Source organism: Pan troglodytes, chromosome 20 (genome assembly GCF_028858775.2).
Source record: "Pan troglodytes isolate AG18354 chromosome 20, NHGRI_mPanTro3-v2.0_pri, whole genome shotgun sequence".
Classification (NCBI taxonomy): domain Eukaryota; kingdom Metazoa; phylum Chordata; class Mammalia; order Primates; family Hominidae; genus Pan; species Pan troglodytes.
The window spans coordinates 50,031,281-50,050,748 of record NC_072418.2 but is presented as its reverse complement, the minus strand read 5'-3'; the positions used below and the strand labels follow the sequence as shown (position 1 = coordinate 50,050,748).

General features: G+C 48.7%; 1 protein-coding gene across 7 annotated transcripts in view; it reads left to right on the top strand.

Annotated features, from left to right (window-relative positions):
* Positions 1 to 6,145: 6,145 nt before the first annotated feature.
* The window catches only part of ZC3H4 (zinc finger CCCH-type containing 4), a 49,559-nt gene continuing 36,236 nt past the window's right edge, over positions 6,146 to 19,468 (top strand). The window contains exons 1-2 of one of the 7 annotated variants that reach the window (XM_063801956.1): positions 6,146 to 6,197; positions 7,353 to 7,518. In XM_063801956.1, coding sequence (XP_063658026.1) covers positions 7,358 to 7,518 — 161 coding nt within the window. In that variant the 5' untranslated portion in view covers positions 6,146 to 6,197; positions 7,353 to 7,357. Of the gene's footprint in view, positions 6,198 to 6,778; positions 7,229 to 7,352; positions 7,519 to 7,651; positions 7,792 to 8,980; positions 9,043 to 9,229; positions 9,298 to 19,468 lie in introns of those variants that run through there. The other 6 variants (XM_009435891.5, XM_063801958.1, XM_063801957.1 and 3 more) reach the window with 6 other exon arrangements.

Sequence of the window (19,468 nt, the reverse complement as noted above, 5' to 3'; positions counted from 1 at the left end):
GGTTATTTAAAGTTGCAGCGGTGTCAGAGCATTCCAATCATTCCACATAATCATGTAATACCTAGTTTAGTCACACCGTGGAATACTATAGAGAAATGAGAATGAATGAAGTATAACTACATGCCACAAACATAATGTGGAATGAAAGAAGCCAGACACAAAAGAGTACATATTATGGATTCCATTTTTATGAGAAAATTAAGACAAATTAAGAGAATATTTATGTATGTAGCTAGAAGTTAGAATGGTGATTGCTTTAGAAGGAGCAGTGACTACATGGGAACAGGACGGGGACTCTGCTCTGCTTATAATTTTCCATTTCTCGATTTAGCTGCTGGTTACATAGAATATTCACTTTGCGTAAATGTGTCAAGCTGCGTACCTGTGATTATATGCTTTTTCTGTACGTATGTTATTCTTCAATAAAAAATAGCCCGAGGCTGAGGCGGGCGGATCACCTGAGGTCAGGAGTTCCAGACCAGCCTGGCCAACATGTTGAAACCCTGTCTACTAGAAATACAAAAATTAGCCAGGTGTGGCAGTGGGCACCTATAGTCCCAGTTACTCAGGAGATTGAGGTAGGAGAATCACTTGGAAGTGGGATGTGGAGGTTGCAGTGAGCCGATCCAGCCTGGGCCACAGAGCAAGACTGTCTCAAAACAAAAACAAAAACAAAAACAAAAACAGAAAACAACAAAAACCCGATAATAAAAATGAAATAAAACAGGGATATGTGTGTGTGTGTGTGTATATATATATATATATACACACACACGTATACATTTTCTGTTTTTTTGAGACAGAGTCTTGCTCTGTCACTCAGGCTGGAGTGCAGTGGTACTATTTCGGCTCACTGCAACCTCTACTTCCTGGGTTCACGTGATTCTCGTGCCTCAGCCTCCCAAGTAGCTGGGATTACAGGCATGAGCCATCGCACCTGGCTAAGAGTCATGTTTTTAACTTTTAAAATGTGTCCCTGGTCAGGCACAGTGGCTCATGCCTGTAATCCCAACACTTTGGGAGGCCGAGGCAGGCAGATCAGGAGGTCAGGAAATTGAGACCATCCTGGCCAAGATGGTGAAACCCCATCTCTACTTAAATTACAAAAGTTAGCCAGGCGTGGCGGTGGGCACCTGTAATCCCAGCTACTCAGGAAGCTGAGGCAGGAGAATCACTTGGACCCAGGATGCAGAGGTTGCAGTGAGCCGATATTGCACCATTGCACTCGACCCTGGGCGATAGAGTGAGATTCTGTCTCAAAAAAAGTAATAAAATAAATAAAATAAATAGGCTGGGCGCGGTGGCTCACGCCTGTAATTCCAGCACTTTGGGAGGCCAAGGCGGGGCGGGTCACTTGAGGTCGGGAATTCAAGACCAGCCTGGCCAACATGGTGAAACCCCATCTCTACTAAAAATACAAAAAATTTGGCCGGGCGCGGTGGCTCACGCCTGTAATCCCAACACTTTGGGAGGCAGAGGCTGGCGGATCGTGAGGTCAGGAGATCGAGACCATCCTGGCTAACACAGTGAAACCCCGCCTCTACTAAAAATACAAAAAATTAGCCGGGCATGGTGATGGGCGCCTGTAGTCCGAGCTACTCGGGAGGCTGAAGCAGGAGAATGGCGTGAACCCGGGAGGCGGAGCTTGCAGTGAGCCGAGATTGGCGGGGCGCAGTGACCCACGCCTGTAATCCCAGTACTTTGGGAGGCCGAGGCTGGCGGATCACAAGGTCAAGAAATGAAGACCATCCTGGCCAACATGGTGAAACCCTGTCTCTACCAAAAAGACAAAAATCAGCTGGGCGTGGTGGCACGTACCTGTAGTCCCAGCTACTCAGGAGGCTGAGGCAGGAGAATCGCTTGAACCTGGGGGGCGGAGGTTGTGGTGAGCCGAGATTGTCCAGCCTGGGCAACAAGAGTAAAACTCAGTCTCAAAAAAAAAAAAAAAAAAAATTAGCCAGGCATTGTGCATGCCTGTAATCCCAGCTACTCCGGAGGCTGAGACAGCAGAATCGCTTGAACCTGGGAGGCGGAGGTTGCAGTGAGCCAAGATTGCACCACTGCACTCCAGCCTGGGAGACAGAGCGAGACTCTGTCTCAAAAACTAAAAAACTTGGCAGGGCACGGTGGCTCACACCTGTAATCCCAGCACTTTGGGAGGTCCAGGCAGGTGGATATAACCTGAGGTCAGGAGTTCTCGACCAGCCTGGACAACACGGTGAAACCCCATCTCTACTAAAATACAAAAAATTAGCCAGGCATGGTGGCGTGCGCCTGTAGTCCCAGCTACTCGGAAGGCTGAGGCAGGAAAATTCCTTGAATCTGGGAGGCAGAGGTTGCAGTGAGCCGAGATTGCGACACTGCACTCCAGCCTGGGAGACACAGCGAGACTCTGTCTCAAAAACTAACTAAACAGGCAGGGCACGGTGGCTCACACCTGTAATCCCAGCACTTTGGGAGGCCGAGGCGAGCGAATCACAAGGTCACGAGTGTGAGACTGCAGGGCCAACATGGTGAAACCCCGTCTCTACTAAAAACACAAAAAATCAGTTGGGCATGGTGGTGGGCGCCTGTAATCCCAGCTACTTGGGAGACTGAGGCAGAAGAATCACTTGAACCCTGGAGGCAGAGGTTGCAGTGAGCCGAGATTGTGCCACTGCTCTCCAGCCCGTGTGACAGTACGAGGCTCTGTCTCAAAAAAATAAAAATAAATAAATAAATAAATAAAAATTAAAAAGTCAGATGAAGTGTCAGAAGGGCTTGGCAGACAATGTTCCACAATGTTCCATCATGACACTGAAGAAGTACAGGGAATTCCTGCTTGGTGGGATTTTTGTTTTCCCCATTACTTAAAAGCAGATGGCCATCTAGAATTGTAGAATGGCCCCATTGAAACTACAGAGATGGGGCCCCTTCAGGACCATACCTTGAAAAGACAATGGCTGTCCTCTTAGATGTGGTCTATGTTCTCAATCAGTGATTTTGTCCATAACCCAGAATACATGAGGTCCAAAAATCAAGGTGTAAAGGAAGGAATGGCACCATCCACAATCGAACATAGTGAGCTACTTTGGTGTCCTTCCTTTCCATTCCTACAAACCTGCAGTATTAGTTCTTGGTGTGTTAAAGAAAACTTTTTGGACAACATAGCTATGAGCATGAGTGAACATTTTATTACAATCTTACATGCAAGGAAAAAAGGTCTCTTGTTGGCCAATTAAGATTCACTCTAATAGGGACATTTTATAGGAGAAGAGAATCATTATCTAACCATTAGATCTGAGACTGGATCCAGAAAGACGATAGTCAGGGTAAAGGTAACACAATTCTTGGCTGGCAACTGGGGTACCAGGTGGGATGGTGGGGGGAGCACCAGCTTCTCAAAACAAGTTTCATCCACTGATAATTTATTTTAAGCATTTTGTCAGGAATTTTCTTCTCGCTGTGTCACCCAGGCTCTAGTGTAGTGGTGTGATCTCGGCTCCCTGCAACCTCTGTCTCCTGGGTTCAAGCGATTCTCCTGCCTCAGCCTCCTGAGTAGCTGAGACTACAAGCAACTGCCACCACACCCGGCTAATTTTTTTTGTATTTTTAGTAGAGACAGGGTTTCACCACGTTGGCCAGGCTGCTCCTGACCTCGTGATCCACCTGCCTAGAGTTCTCAAAGTGCTGGGATCACAGGCGTGAGCCACTGTGCCTGGCCTTATTTTTATTTTTATTTATTTATTTTTTTTGAGACAAAGTCTCCACTGGAGTACAGTGGCATGATTATAGATCACTGTAGCTTCAACCTCCTGGGCTCCAGTGATTCTCCTGCCTCAGCCTCCCAAGTAGCTGGGGCCACAGGCGCATAGCATGAAGCCGGGCTAATGTTTTGACTTCTTTTTTTTTTTTTTTTTTTTTTGAGACGGAGTCTCGCTTTGTTGCCCAGGCTGGAGTGCAGTGGGGCTATCTGCAAGCTCCACCTCCCGGGTTCAAACCATTCTCCTGTCTCAGCCTCCCGAGTAGCTGGGACTACAGGCGCCCGCCACTATGCCCGGCTCATTTTTTGTATTTTTAGTAGAGACGGGGTTTCACTGGGTTAGCCAGGATGGTCTCGATCTGCTGTCCTCGTGATCTGCCTGCCTTGGCCTCCCAAAGTGCTGGGATTACAGGCGTGAGCCACTGCGCCCGGCCATGTTTTGACTTTTTGAAGAAACTGGGGTCTCACGATGTTGCCCAGGCTGGTCTTGAACCTCTGGGCTCAAGCAATCCTCCTGTGCTAGAATTATAGGCATGAGCCACTGTGCCGGCTGCAACATTTAATTTAATTAAAGTCTTTCTGTCACTCAGGCTGGAGTGCATGATCTTAGCTCACTGCAACCTCTGCCTCCGGGATTCAAGCGATTCTCCCCTCAGCTTCCCGAGTAACTGGTGATTACAGGTGGCGGCCACCACGCTTGGCTAATTTTTTTTTTTTTTTTTTTTTTTTTTTTGAGACGGAGTCTTGCTCTGTCATCCAGGCTGGAGTTCAGTGGTGCCATCTTGGCTCACTGCAACCTCCACCCCCTAGGTTCAAGCGATTCTTCTGCCTCAGTCTCCCAAGTAGCTGGGATTACAGGCGCGCCACACCATGCCTGGCTAATTTTTTGTATTTTTAGTAGAGACGGGGTTTCGTCACGTTGGCCAGGCTGATCTCAAACTCCTGACCTCAAGTGATCCGCCAGCCTCGGCCTCCCAAAGTGTTGGGATTATGGGTGTGTGCCACCACGCCCCGCTGCCAGCTGGAACATTTAAAAAACAGTAGGATCCGCTGGGTGCGGTGGCTGACGCCCGTAATCCCAGCACTTTGGGAGGCCGAGGCGGGCGGATCACGAGGTCAGGAGATCAAGACCATGCTGGCTAACGCGGTGAAACGCCGTCTCTACTAAAAATACAAAAAATCAGCTGGGCGTGGTGGCGGGCGCCTGTATTCCCAGCTACTTGGGAGGCTGAGGCAGGAGAATGGCGTGAACCCGGGAGGCGGAGCTTGCAGTGAGCCGAGATCCGCGCCACTGCACTCCAGCCTGGGCGACAGAGCGAGGAGACAGACTCTGCCTCAAAAAAAAAAAAAAAAGGATCAATATACCAGGAAGTCACATGGTGCCTCTGTCTCCAGATTTATCACTGTTGACACGGTTTTTCTCTCTTCCTGGAATCTAAGTGGTCTTTGCTTTGTCAGGGCCTGAAATAAGGTATTTCTTTTCTTTTTTTTTGAGACAAGGGTCTCACTCTGTTGCCCAGGCTGGAGTGCAGTGGCATAATCTCGGCTCACTGCAGCCTCACGACCTCCCGGGATCGGGCGATTCTCCCTCTTCAACATCCCGAGCAGCTGGGACTACAGGTGTGAGCCATCATGTCCTGCTAATTTTTGTATTTTTAGTAGAGAAGGGGTTTTACCATGTTCGTCAGGCTGGTCTCCAACCCGAGCTCAAGCGATCCGCCCGCCCCGGCATCCCAAAGTGCTAGGATTACAGGCGTGAGCAACATCGCCCCGCCTGAAATAAGGTATTTCTTCTGCCTGGAACCATCTCTTCTTTTTCATGTACCAGCCTAAAAGAACAATTACAAGACTCTCCTCTAACACTCCACCCACCCCCTTTATTCTTTAACTCTGTTTCTCTCCCTTGGGGCATTATCGGTTAAGTTCCATGAAGACAGAAACTGTTCCCATGGTCCATCACAGGGACTGGCACTGTAGAAAGAGCTAACAAGTATTTAAGGAAGATCCCTGGATTCGAGGTTACAGTGAGGTATGATCGTGTCACAGCACTGCAGTCTGGGCGACAGAGCAAGACTCTGTCTCTTAAAAAAAAAATCTTGCTGTGCTTTTTAGAACTAATCCTATGACCGTGAACCGATTACTTAAAACACCGAACTTCAGTCTGCAAATGGGAATAGCAGCAGCTTATGTTAGGACGGTTATGAGGGTCAAAAGATTTTGTTTGTACACAGTCTACGACACCGGCCAGTGTTTCTAGCTCTGCTATTTGAGAGCCTTCCATGGGTCCTACACCCCAGGTCCTTAAACTCCCCTGAGGGACTACCAAGCCCCGCCCCTCTCGCATCCAATGATGACATCATCGACTGAGTTGTCGAGTGACGTCACCTCCGGGCTGGCTGGGCTTCATCGCTTCTCCGGAAACCTCCGACTCTCGGCACCTGGCCTCCAGCTTTCGGTTATTTTTTTCTTTCCCTCTCCGTAGCCTGAATTCCTTCCCTCCCATTCTCCCACCTAAAACTATTGGCTCTTCCCGCCTTCCTTCAAACTAGCAATTTTCGGTTTTTCCCTCTTGCTCTCCTGCGAATTCCTGAAAGTCGTTTATTCTCTTAATTAATCGCCCCTTCAGCCCCGCCCGTTCAGCTCATTCTCTTAATCGCATTACCCTGGCTGCTTTTCTTTCGGCTGTTTCCACCTCCTGCCACCCACCCGGACACCGCTTTCGGCTCTTTCCGGACCGTCTCAGTTTCTCCTCCTTCCCCGGTCCCGATCGGCTTAGGCTATTTATGGCTCCCCTAGGTTTCTCATGCTCTCTCTAGCCCCACCCATATCACCACCTTCAGCTCTTTCTGGCTCTCCCCTGTCGCCTCCTCTCTCCTGCTCAGCTCCTTTCGGCTATTTCCGCCTCCCCTCGGCCTCGCCCTTTGCCTTCGGCTCTTTCCGCCGGCCTTCGGGCAAGCGGTCTCTACCCCTCTCCTGCACGTGACACGGCCTCCGCCTCCGCCTCTCAGTTCCCCCTCCCATCTCACCCTTCCTCCCGCCTCAGCCTCTAGGCTGGTTCGGGCCGAGCCGCCATTTTGTGTCAATTCCTGATTGCGGCGGGGGCCGGGCAGCCGGGGCACCCAGGACGGGCAGACAAGGGAGACAGTCGGCCCGTCTCCGCGGCCCGTTCCCTCTCTCCCTCAAATCCTTTTTTTCTTTTTAACACCCCCACCCCCCTCGCTCGCTCTCCTCTTCTCCCCTTACCCTTCGCTTGCTCCATCGCGCGCGGCCCGCGCTAATTACACCCAACCACCCACCAGTGTCCGTGTCTCCCGGGTCTTCCGCCCCCCGGGCCCGCGGGGGTGCGTGGGGGGGGGGGGGCTCTCGCCCCTATGAGGGCCCCGCGCCAGTGAGCGAGTGACCGCAAGGGTGGGCTGCGGAGAAAGCAGGCGGCGAGCGGCCCTCCGAGGCCTAGGCCGTGCGGCCTACGCGGAGGTCAGCGCAGAGGTGATTCCGAAACCGAAAAAATATATACCCCATTCCCATCAGGAGCCCTCCGAGCTTAAGTGTGCCCATCCCGCCACGCCCAAGCAGTCCTTTTTCGTGCATTAACATCCCCTCCCCCCCAAAGGAACTATGGAGGCCGCGCCCGGGACCCCCCCGCCGCCGCCATCAGAGTCGCCGCCGCCGCCATCGCCGCCGCCGCCATCAACGCCTTCGCCTCCTCCGTGTTCCCCCGACGCCCGCCCGGCCACCCCGCACCTCCTCCACCACCGCCTCCCGCTCCCTGACGACAGGTCAGGCCCCCGGTTGGGCCGGGGCTGCGTCCCCGGGGGGAGGAAGAGGAGGAGGAGGAAGGGGGGCGGCCGCCATGTTGGGCCGGGCCGCGGAGGAGGAGGAGGAGGAGGAGGAGGAAGGGCGGGGTCGGTGGGTGTCTCTCGATCGCTTGCTCGCTCGCTCTTTCTCGCTTGCTTTCTCTCCCGGCCTCATGCGTTTCCCCCCCCTCGCGGCGCTCGCCCGCTCTCCCTCGCTCTCGCTCTGTCTTTTTTGGGCGCCATGCTGAGGGGAAGGTGAGGAGGCGCCCCTCGGACCCCCCGCGCCCGTCCGCCTGTCCTGGGGAGGGGGCGCCGTGGGGGGTGCTGCGGAGACCCACGGGGGTCCTGGCTGCCCCTGCGCCCGGAGCTGGCAGCTACGGGCCCGCTTGCCCGTCGCCTGGCTTCGGGGAAGGGGATGGGGGAGGGGCTCCGGGCCCTTTTTGGGGGGATCTCGAACAACAGCCCCGCTCTTAAGGGTTTGGGGTTGGGGGTCTCCCAGCCCCCGGCAGTATCCTTTCTCCTGGGGGAGGCACACCCTGTCCTACTTGGATGATAGGTACTTTAGCTTAGGAGGCAGAAGGTGGGGGTTCATTCAGGTCCCTTCTCCATCCTTGTAATTGGGGGTCATTTGGGTGGGTGCTCTTAGCACTTGTATTTTTTGGCGGGGGGTGTTTTTTAGCTATCCCCTAGAAGGCCGAATTGGGGAGGGGGGAGATGCATCTCCAGCCCTTTTGATGAAAACTCCTGCCTATTTTTTTAGAGAAGACTCTTCCCCGTGTTTTTGCTAAAGGGCAGGGGTCCTCTCGCTTTTCGTAGGTAGGTGACGTGAGGGAGGATTCTCAGCCTTGTTTTGCGGGGGTAAGGTTTGGTTTCCCTGCCTTGTAGGGAGAGGAAGTTGGTCCCGCGCTTTCTCCTGGGGTTCCCCCCTCTGTCGGGGTAAAATGGGGCACCGTCTCTTCCGGGAGAGAAAAGGAGATTTCCTTGTGCTTTGGCAGGGCGTTAAAGGAAGCGCCCCCTTCTCTTTATTAAGTGCGAAACGCGGGCCCCCCACGCCCTTCTCTGGCTGGCGGGTGATAATGGGGTCAGCCCGGCGCGTTTCAGGGCGAGGTTGGGGCCCCGTTTCCTTCCCCTGCTCGAGCAGAAGGAGTTGGGGTGCAGGGTTCGCCCACTGTTTCCTGGTGGGGCGAGAGAAGAGGCGGCTGGAGAGTAGGTTTGGACACGGACGGTGGGTTTCAGCCGGCAGGAAAGCGAGTCTTGGAGGGAGTGGGGGTGGAGAGGGGAAGAGAACGCTCTGGACAGATGGCTACTCCGTCGCAGCCCTGGCTGGGGAGCCGCTGAGGACCCTCCCTTAGCCGGGGGTCTCAGCCAGGGCTTCCCTTGCCAGGCTCTACGTACGACCCCTTCTCCCCACTCCCACCTCCCCTTTCCCCTTTCTCCTTCACAGACCATACTTTGCCTTTTAAAAGAAATGCCACCCACATTCAGAGACACAAGTGCAGCAGTTTGGTGAGCTTTTACAACATTTTTTTTTCTGTTTTGTTCTAATTAAATGTATCGTCCTGGGAATCGCAGCCCATCGCAGCCCGACTCCAGTTCAAGGAAATAAACAGATTAGCAAAGGTCTGTTCGCTAAGCCCTCGTTGGGCTTCCGGGCCCCCTCTCCGGGGGCAGGTGCATTACTCAAAGGTGCTTACACGCTTTATTCGACCTCTAAGGAGTTCTCTTATGTCAGAAGTGTATGTCTTACAATGGGTTGGGATGGTAAGTAGCCTCTTTTATTGAGTAATTCAATGATCTCCCTCTTTTTCTCCCTTTCCTGCCTGCCTTCCTCCTCGCCTTTAGACCAAAGTGATGCTTGAGAGTGAATTGATATGTTCGAATCAGGATTCTAACCCTGTTGAGCCCTTTTAGACTTGCACATCCTTTCAATGTTTAATTTTTAAAATTTGACGTACACAGTTTTCTCAGAAAAAAAAGTGTGTTACTGTAACATGACAAAAATCGATGTAAAAGGCCCGTATGTTTTCAGACCCTTGGCATCCTTCTTTCCATTTCAATCCATTGCTTTGTCTCCAGCCTTCATCTTTGAAGAAAGTGGATACTTCAAGTCCATTTGTAGGAGACAAGCTTACTGGATTTGATTTATGATACAGGTATTCAAATTAATGGTTCCCCTCCCCCCCACTCCCCAAAAAAGATTGGTTCAAGTAGCTCCAATTTTCTCATTTTACTCCAATGTCTCTTGTGGTGATGGACGTTAAAATTGAGCAAGTCATTTGTAAAGTACTGTTGAAGCACAAAATCTGTAAACTGTGTCAAGCCCCCATCTCTGCCCGTCTCCACTGCTCCTTTGTTCGAAAGCACATGTCTGACTGTGAAAAGTTGATGCAAACGTGTTACACGCCCAGTCATGTTGGAGGGAACACCTCCTCCAGCCCCCAGTCCCCCCGGCCTACACGTAACAAGGAAAAAACAGCAACAGAAATGACTTGCAGAACCAAACACTGTACTTCTGATGTGTTTTACAAGCATAAGTTCCGTTAAAAGACAAAACACGTTGAAGTTGCATTTTCCCTGTTTCCCACTTTTGATCCCTGACATACTTAGAGAACCCTGGCCCTCTCCAAAAGAACCGTTTTGTTTTTTTCCTTCTTACAAGGAAAAAAGGTCACGCACATGTAGATGAGGAAACTGCAATTCAGTAGGCCACTTGTTTTCTTCCTCTTAATATGTTCACAACTGCCGTAGAGTGGTGATCCTAGGTATGTAAAATCAGTTATGGGAGGAAGAAATCTCCAAACTACGATATCCTGCAAAAAATGTCTGAAGCACGAACCGAACAAAACACATTATCCAGGGCACTGGGTCAGCCCAAAATGAATTGCACTTATTTGAAGTTTCCCATCCTTTGTAAAATTCTTTCTCCAGGAGCTGAGAACAGAAACTGGATGACTGATGACCCAAGTTCCAAAGGCTACTAAGTTGCTTATTTAAATTGACTTTTAAAAAGAAACGTTAAGGAAATGAGATTTCTTTTGTAAGTGAATTTTTTAAGCAATGTTCAGTGAATTTGAAACTATTTCCCCAAACATTTAAAAAGCTCACAGGCATGTCAACACAAGGGTTTATTGTTTTCCATTCTCAAATCTCATCCATTAAGACCTAGAAGCCCCAGTAATTAAGTCAAAAACTGTATTTTGGTAATCTTTGTTTTTGAAATGTCACAGTACTGCCTTTTTTCCCCCCAGACTGATGTACCAGTATTAGTTAAAAATCAAATTAATGGATGTTGCAAAAAAAAAGAAAAGGGTGTCACTCAGAATCCCTGATTTAATAACCAATCTTATTATACACTTACAAACTTTTACATTTTTATTTTCTCTGGGTGAGAGATTTAACTTGAAAGCAAATCAAAGTCTCCTAGTAGAAAAAAAGTCCGTTGTGACCATGGAAATATGGATGTTCTCGTCATAAAACCCCTTTATTTTTTTAATTCCCCTCAAATTTGCTCTTTAAAAGAAAAAAATGCGGTTCCCCAAAATGACTAATTCATGGCTTGTCCTCTCCCCCAGGTACAATTTTGCTCTGCTCTGAAGGTTTAAATTTTTGATTTCTTTATAAGCCATAGTTTTCTCTAAGTAGAGCCAGCTATTTTAGTAAGCCACTGCTGTGGTTTTTCCACAGCCAGGAAGGCTGATCCCAGGGGAGAATTGTTTTGTACCTGTGGACCTGGCTGTTCAACTGCCTGGCAAGTTAAAGATGAACGGTTTTGACTCTTGAGTTTCCATACAGTTGAATGTAGAGCAATTTCATATTGGGCCTGGTTAGTAATTTATTTGACGGTGCCTACACCTCTGCTTCTTGCTCTTAGATCTTTTACCTTCTTCCCTGATGGGAGAGAAATGGCTGTCTGAGGGTCCTTCACTTCCTTTTGTTACATTTTTATGGCTATCGGGCCTCTAGAAACATCTCTCCATAGAGGTCAGATCCAGTTACAGTAAATACCTCTGGTGAAAATTGCTAATGAAACTATTTCCAAGTCTCTGTGGATAGCTATCAAGTCAAACCAGATTCTAGAGAACTTAATTTTGGTCCCCACGAACAGTAATTCTAGTGCCAGAGCAACTGGGTCCGATTCACACCGAGAGTTGAGTGACAGAGCGAATAGCAAGCAAAGTAGCTGAATTGAGCCAGGCGCTTAACCTGTGCCTTGGCAGCACAGCTAAGAAAAAAGGATGACTCCTGAGATTTCTGGCAATTGGTATTTATTCAGCAGATCAGAGACTGTAGGAGCAGCCTCATTGGTGGAGGGACTCCTCTCCGAATAACATGGTTTGAAGCCAGTTTCATAATTAAAACCTAATAGGATGGAAAAGCTGCCAGTTTGTCTGGGTGGCATGTCAAGTTCATGGGGATAAGTTAAAGTAAAAATGAGATTGATTAGGGGGAGCCAAACTTCATGGGTTTGACTCCCAGTTTCTTGGCCTTGTCTTTGCTGCAGGACGCTTTTGCTTTTAGGAGTTAATGCAGATGCAGTTTTGAAGACATTGTGTACAGTTTCACTGGTGATGTAATGAGGTGAGATAGGCAGTTTATTTTAAATAGATTTCTGGCACATCACCCATTGGGGTGACTCTTAGTAGTTGTTGACAAAAATGAAGATACGGCCTCTTGGTTGGTGCTAGATTTAGTTGTGTCCTGTTACTTTTTTTTTTTTTTTTTCTTAACAGAACGCAGGATTATTTGCTGAGAGCATAGTTTGCTGCTTCTGGCCAAACTGGTCTGCATAAAGGATCTTTCTCGTGTATTTTTTTTGCCATTTCGCATCTGTGTGAATAGGTGACTCAGTGCCCTGTTTGTCAGGCAAGTGGTGACATCTTTTTGAATGTCGGAGGTGGCAACAGGATGTGGAGGAAGACTGTGGACTTTGGAGCCAGATAAAACTGTTCAGGCCTGGCTTCTCCCCGGCAGTGTGCAGTAGGCATCGAGTATAAAATGCCCACTTCTCAGGGTCCTTGTGGTCAAATGAGTGCATTTGGGGACACCCACACAATGCCAGCATTCAGTGAATCTTCCTGTTTTCCCTACTAGAGAAGAATTTGAAACAGAACTTTTACAGTTGGTGTATAAACAGAAGTAAGAATAACATCTATTTTTGAAGGAAGTGCATTTATCTTTCATCTCTTAGGGTTCTGGTCAGCTTATTTAATTGCAGGGAGCCAATTGGGGTTGACACTAAGTGGAAGCCATCTTAAGACATTTCTTGCTTGCTCAATGTCTTTTTATGGATGCTCAAATGGTCATACTGTCTGGAGCTTAATGCTGACTGTACCTCCTGTGTTCATCTTTTGCAATTAGAGTCCGAGTCAGTGCTGTAGTCTCAGTAGGGCTTCTGAGAACTGGGGAGCCAGGGATCTAGAATCTCACACCACTGCAAACTAGTCAGTTTCCCCACGCAAGTCCTTTACTCTCTCCAGAGGGGAATGAACAAGGTCTCATCCAGCTCCAGGATTCTTCACTCCTTTGGGATCTGGCTGAGTCAGATAAGGTTTTGTTCATTCAGTAACTGAGTTCCTCCCCGGCTTTTCTTGGAGCCCAAGAGTTTTCTGAGTGTGCAAAGAACCCTTCTATCAGGAAGACTTTATTTAGAGTCGGGCTAGGGTTGTTACTGCCTTTACCAGGCTTCGTATTCCCTTCCTCTGTGTCTGGCCTACCTTCTACAGTTTCTGGCCACGATAAAGGGTTGCTGCTGCTGCTTGCAGCTCACTAATATGCACTTGCAAAGCAGATGCCTTAATTAATTTGAAGGTTAGGCTCAGTGGCTAGATCACAGGCAGGCCCATCAGGTTCCTGGTCATGCCTGTCAGTTGTCCCAGAAAGGACAGAGTGAACTCCAGAGCCAAAAGCTTTGTTTTTTCTCTTTTATTGAGACAGGGTTTTGCTCTGTCGCCCAGGCTGGAGTGTAGTGGCACCTCATAGTATTAATAGCTCACTGCAGCCTCGAACTCTTGGCTTCAATGATCCTCCACCTCAGCCTCCCAAAGTGCTGGGATTACAGGTATAAGCCACCATGTCTGCCTGGGTGCTGCCATGTTCTCTCCACACGGGATTGGCCCTGTGCTGAGAGTGATGGGTGGTGGACAGCTATGGTTGGGGGAGTTAGGCAAACTGGATGTGATTCTTGAGTTCATCTCCTAAGTCAGTGTCTTTGTCTTTCCGAAGGGGCAACAGTGCCATTTGTGCACAATTGACCTGAAGGTCAAAGATTATCTGCCAGAGCCCTTCTGAGTGCTTCTCATGCATTAGCTCATTTAACCTTTACCTCTGCTGTTTGAGGAGAAACCAAAACAGAGAGGTGAAGTCACTTGTCCCAGGTCACAAAGCAAGTGTGTGCTGCAGGCAGAGTTAGAACCCGGGTGGCTGGTACTCAGACCCCATCTCTATACATACCATTATACTGTGGTGGATCTGGTGTGGTATTTTTCAGACTGTGGGGTATAGCCACTAGTGGGATATGAAGTCCAATTATTGATCTTTTTCTTTTGCATTGGAAAACCAAGGAAATGGAAGAGGAGAGAAAAAGCAGAATGCATTTAAATGTGGCTTCTGGAAACTTCTGTTTGGGAGAAATGCAAAGAAGCAGATGGGGGTCAGTGTCAAAAAGTGTGAAAGCCGTTGCATCCAGGCTAGGGGTCGGCAAACTATGATTCTCGGGCCAAAGCCAGCCCACCCAGCCTGTTTTTGTAGGTAAAGTGTTTTTTTGTTGTTTTGTGTTGTTTTGAGACAGAGTCTTGCTCTGTCACCCAGGCTGGAGTGCGGTGGCACAATCTCGGCTCACTGCAACCTCTGCCTCCTGGTTCAAGGGATTCTCCTGCTTCAGCCTCCTGAGTAGCTGGGATTACAGGCGCACACCACATGCTCAGCTAATTTCTGTGTTTTTAGTAGAGATGGGGTTTCACCGTGTTGGCCAGGCTGGTCTTGAACTCGTGACCTCAAGTGATCCACCCTCCTTGGCCTCCCAAAGTGATAGGATTACAGGTATGAGCCACCGCGCCTGGCCAGTAGGTAAAGTTTATTGGCACACAGCCATACTCATTCATTTATATCATCAGTGGCTGCTTCTACGTTACAGCAGCAGAGTTGAGTAGAAAGTTGCCCACCACGTGATATGGTATGCACTGTCTGGTATACCTGCACAGCAGCCATTGTCATTTTTTTTGTGGTGGGAAGGAATGAGGAGGGAATATAGATATTCCATTTAAAGTTGGCCCTCGAGAGGGTGGGGGTGTTAACTGTTTCCTCAGTCCACTGTGGCTCCATTCTCCCTGCGTTCCACTCCTTTCAGTGAATGTAGAGGCCCAAGCCTAGGCTTTTAAACCCTCTTAAATGGAAGGGATTTTCATTCATTAGAAGTAACTGGAGACTTCTTGAGGTCCCGTGTGGAAGTGGATCATGGCCATTACATGCCTGCTATGGCCTAACCGAGGGAGCTGGGCCCAGACGCTAGTGTCACTTGGCCAAAAGTCTGTTGCAGGTGGCTTGGATTATTGCCCTCCTCATTTTCCTAACAGACACCAGGGCTTAGGTTTCCTTGGGATTCCAGGCAGGCCCTGCCACTCCACGGGGAACGAGAGCAGTCACATTAACTGAAGCTTGTGGGCCACACGGGTGGGCTGCATCCGAGGCAGGGCCTGTCTCCTCTGTTCAGTCTGTGCATCCATCACTTTCAAGCTTATTTGGAAACCCTTGATAAACACTTGAATGAGTTTGTGTCAAAGTTTTAAGTGATACAGGTTGCTGAAAAAGTTTTCTTGGAAATTAGTTACTGTTTCTATTGATGAAATTGACCAAAAGGGTATGAGAGCTGAGATTGATACTTCATATAGAATATGCACTGAGCACGTACCCAATCTGTACCTGGTCCTGTGCTGGGCCCTTGGAAATGTGGGGTTACTGTGAACCTCATTCTTGTCTGCCCTTAAGGAACCCACAGGTGACTAGAAATTAACGAATAGGTTGTATCAGTTCTTCTTAAGAAATTATTATTATTATTATTTTAGACAGAGTCTTACTCTGTCACGTAGGCTGGAGTGCAATGGCATGATCTCAGCTCACTGCAACCTCTGCCTCCTGGGTTCAAGCGATTCTTCTGCCTCAGCCTCCTGAGTAGTTGGGATTACAGGTGTGTGCCACCACACCCAGCTAATTTTTGTGTTTTTAGTAGAGATGGGGTTTTACCATGTTGGCCAGGCTGGTCTTGAACTCCTGACCTCAGGTGATCCACCCGTCTTGGCCTCCCAAAGTGCTGGGATTACAGGCGTGAGCCACTGCGCCTGGCCAAGAAATTCTTTAGGTGGTATATGAACAAATCTCAAGAATCTTAGGCCCAGATCTCTTATTTATTTGTTTATTTTTATTTTTACAAATTTTTTAAGACGGAGTCTCGCTCTTTCACCCAGGCCGGAGTGCAGTGGCACGATTTCAGCTCACTGCAAGCTCTGCCTCCCGGGTTCATGCCATTCTCCTGCCTCAGCCTCCCGAGTAGCTGGGACTACAGGCGCCTGCCACCACGCCTGGCTTATTTTTTTGTAGTTTTTTTTTTTTTTTTTTTTTTTAGTAGAGACGGGGTTTCACCATGTTAGCCCAGATGGTCTCAATCTCCTGACCTCGTGATCCGCCCGCCTCGTCCTCCCAAAGTGCTGGGATTACAGGCATGAGCCACTGTGCCCGGCCAACGGGCTAATTTTTATATTTTTAGTGGAGACGGGGTTTTACCATGTTGGCCAGGCTGGTCTCGAACTCCTGATCTCAAGTGATCTGCCTGCCTTGTCCTCCCAAAGTAATGAGATTACAGGCATGAGCCACTGTGCCCGGCCTGAAACCCTGTCTCTACAAAAAATACAAAAATTAGCTGGGCATGGTGGTGCATGCTTGTAGTCCCATCTACTTGGGAGGCTGAGGTGGGAAGATTGCTTGAGCCCAGGAGATTAAGGCTGCATTGAACCAATGATCACACCACTGCACTCCAGCCTGGGTGACAGAGCAAGACCCTGTGTAGAAATAAATAAATAATTATAAACAAGGAGAAGTCTTAGTTCATAAGTTAAATTATTAGACTTTCTCCTCTGGAGTGATAGAAATCGGTCCTCTGATGAAAACCATGATCTTTGCAGCTTTAGACCATCTGAAGCTTAGTTGGCATGAGAAGGTGGTTAGAAAACTCTTCATTGCTGAGAAGCAAATTCCAGAGGTTCATCTGCCAGGAGTAACTTGGATCTGAGGGATAGATACCTTTGCTCAAGAATGCAAATTTTCAGAGCTCGTGGGAGTGGAAGAATAGATACTCAGGCAAAAAAAATGGCATCTTTGTCTCCACAAGCTTCCTTTTAGCAGGCTGGGTTTTTTCACGGTCAGCCTGTTTGAAGCTTTACAGAAATGTTCTGCCTAAGTGGTTTGCATGCTTGGACAAACCCCAGAGTGGACACTGCACACTTGGGGGCGAAGGCATTCCTTTCATGTTAGGGGACTTTGGAATTTCACTCCCTGGGATTTGTATTGCTTTCTCTTTGTGTTGGGATGAGTCCTATGTTTTTGTTTTTGTTTTTTTTTTTTTTTGCCAGAATTCCTTCGGTCTTTCCATGAGCCCTTATTCTCTATCCAGATGTCTTTGGTTAGATTTTTGAAATGCTACCATTTCCTTCATTTGATATTGGAAGGACTGTGTCGGCCTTGTGTCTTTGTGTTTGGGTAGGTTTTACTCCTAAGCATTTATTCTGGGCAAGGTTCCTGCTAAGTGCTTGCGTTACATAGCCTCATGGGATTCTCCCATGACACCATCCTGGGGACTCCATGGTTGCCTGTGCTGCACAGTTATGGAGACTGGAGTGCAGAGTGTTTAAGGAATTTGCCCAAAGTCTTGGTACCTCATTCTGGCATTTCTTGGAATACTGATTCATGAAGTCTGTTTTATGTATGTATATCTTATTTTTCCCTACTCGATTATACATTTCAGGGTGGGCGTTGTTTTGTCAGTTGACCTGTTTAGCAAATTACTCTTTTTGACATAATTTGTAGTTGTCAAATAATTTGTAGAGGTTAAGAGCTGGTCTTTGCATCCAAAAGTACTGGACTTAGTTTCTAGTTCTGCTTCTTCCTGCTGTGACCCCATGGGCAAATTCCTTCTTGTCTCTGAGCCTGTTTAGGCCTTGGTGAGGAGTGTGGAGGCCTGCAAGCCCAGATTCCAGCTCTCTGCTGGGAAATTATTAAATAACTGCTTGGGGACCTTGCAGCCTCTCCTCACATTGCTGAGTTGTCCCACTTGGAAGTTCTTGTTTTCTTTTTCTTTTTTTTTTTGAGACGAAGTCTCAATCTGTCACCCAGGCTGGAGTGCAATGGCATGGTCTCAGCTTACTGCAACCTCCACCTCATGGGTTCAAGCAATTCTCCTGCCTCAGTCTCCCAAGTAGCTGGGACTACAGGCGTGTGCCACCATGCCCGGCTAATTTTTTTTTTTTTTCGAGACAGAGTCTTGCTCTGTTGCCCAGGCTGGAGTGCAGTGGTGCGATCGCTCATTGCAACCTCTGCCTCCCCGGGTTCAAGTGATTCTCCTGCCTCAGCCTCCTGAGTAGCTGGGATTACAGTCGTGTGCCACCACGCCCAGCTAATTTTTGTATTTTTAGTAGAGATGGGGTTTCTCCACGTTGGTCAGGCTGGTCTCGAACTCCTGATCTAGTGATCCGCCCGCCTCAGCCTCCCAAAGTGCTGGGATTACTGGCATGAGCCACCGTACCTGGCCAGAACTTTTTTCTTTCTTAACTTTTTATTATGGAAAAAAATTTTTTTTTAGTTATTTATAGAGGCTGGGTGCAATGGCTCATGCCTCTAATCCCAGAACTTTGGGAGGCCAAGGCAGGAGAAGGCCAAGGCAGGCTTTAGTCCAAGAGTTCAAGACCAGCCTGGGCAACATAGAGAGACCCTGTCTTTAAATTATTTGTAGAGACGGGGTCTCACTGTGTTGCCCAGGCTGGTCTCTAACTCCTGGGCTCAAGCAGTCTGACAGGGTCTCACTCTGTTGCCCAGGCTGGAGGGCAGTGGTGCAATCATAGCTCACTGCAGCCTCGACCTCCTGGCTGAATCGATCCTCTCGCCTTAGCCTCTTGAGTAGCTGGGACTACAAGCGCATGCTGCCAGGCTAAGTTTTGTATTTATTGTAGAGATGGGGTTTCCTCATGTTGCCCAGGCTGGTCTCAAATTCCAGGGCTCAAGTGATCCGCCTCCGTTGGCTTCCCAAAATGCTGGGATTACAGGCATGAGCCACTGTGTCTGGCCTATACCTGTAGATTCTTCAGTATGAATCTCTAACTTTATGATTATTTAAAAACATAACTACAGGCCGCGCGTGTTGGCTCACACCTGTAATCCCAGCACTTTGGGAGGCTGAGGCAGGCGGATCACCTGAGGTCAGGAGTTCGAGACCAGCCTGGCCAACATGGCGAAACCCTGTTTCTACTAAAAATACAAAAATTATCTGGACGCGGTGGCAGGTGTCAGTAATCCCAGCTACTCAGGAGGCTGAGGAATGAGAATCATTTGAACCCAGGAGGCGAAGGTTGCAGTGAGCCGAAATCACGCCACTGCACTCCAGCCTGGGTGACAGAGTAAGACCCCCACCTCAAAAGAAAAGACAATAAAACAAAACAAAAAACCTTACTACAAAACTCATTTCTAACAAGATTAACAATTAATATCTCAAATACCCAGGCTGGGTTCAGATGGCTCCAATTTCTCCTATTGTCACATCCACCAGTAGGTGTCTTCGTGTCTAGATGCCAGCAGTGGGTAGACTGTCTTATGTTGAAGTGAGAGTGTGGGGTACAGGGTACAGATGCTGGTGCCTGGACTTCTCTTTGCCAGTTTTGTGCCTCACTTGGGT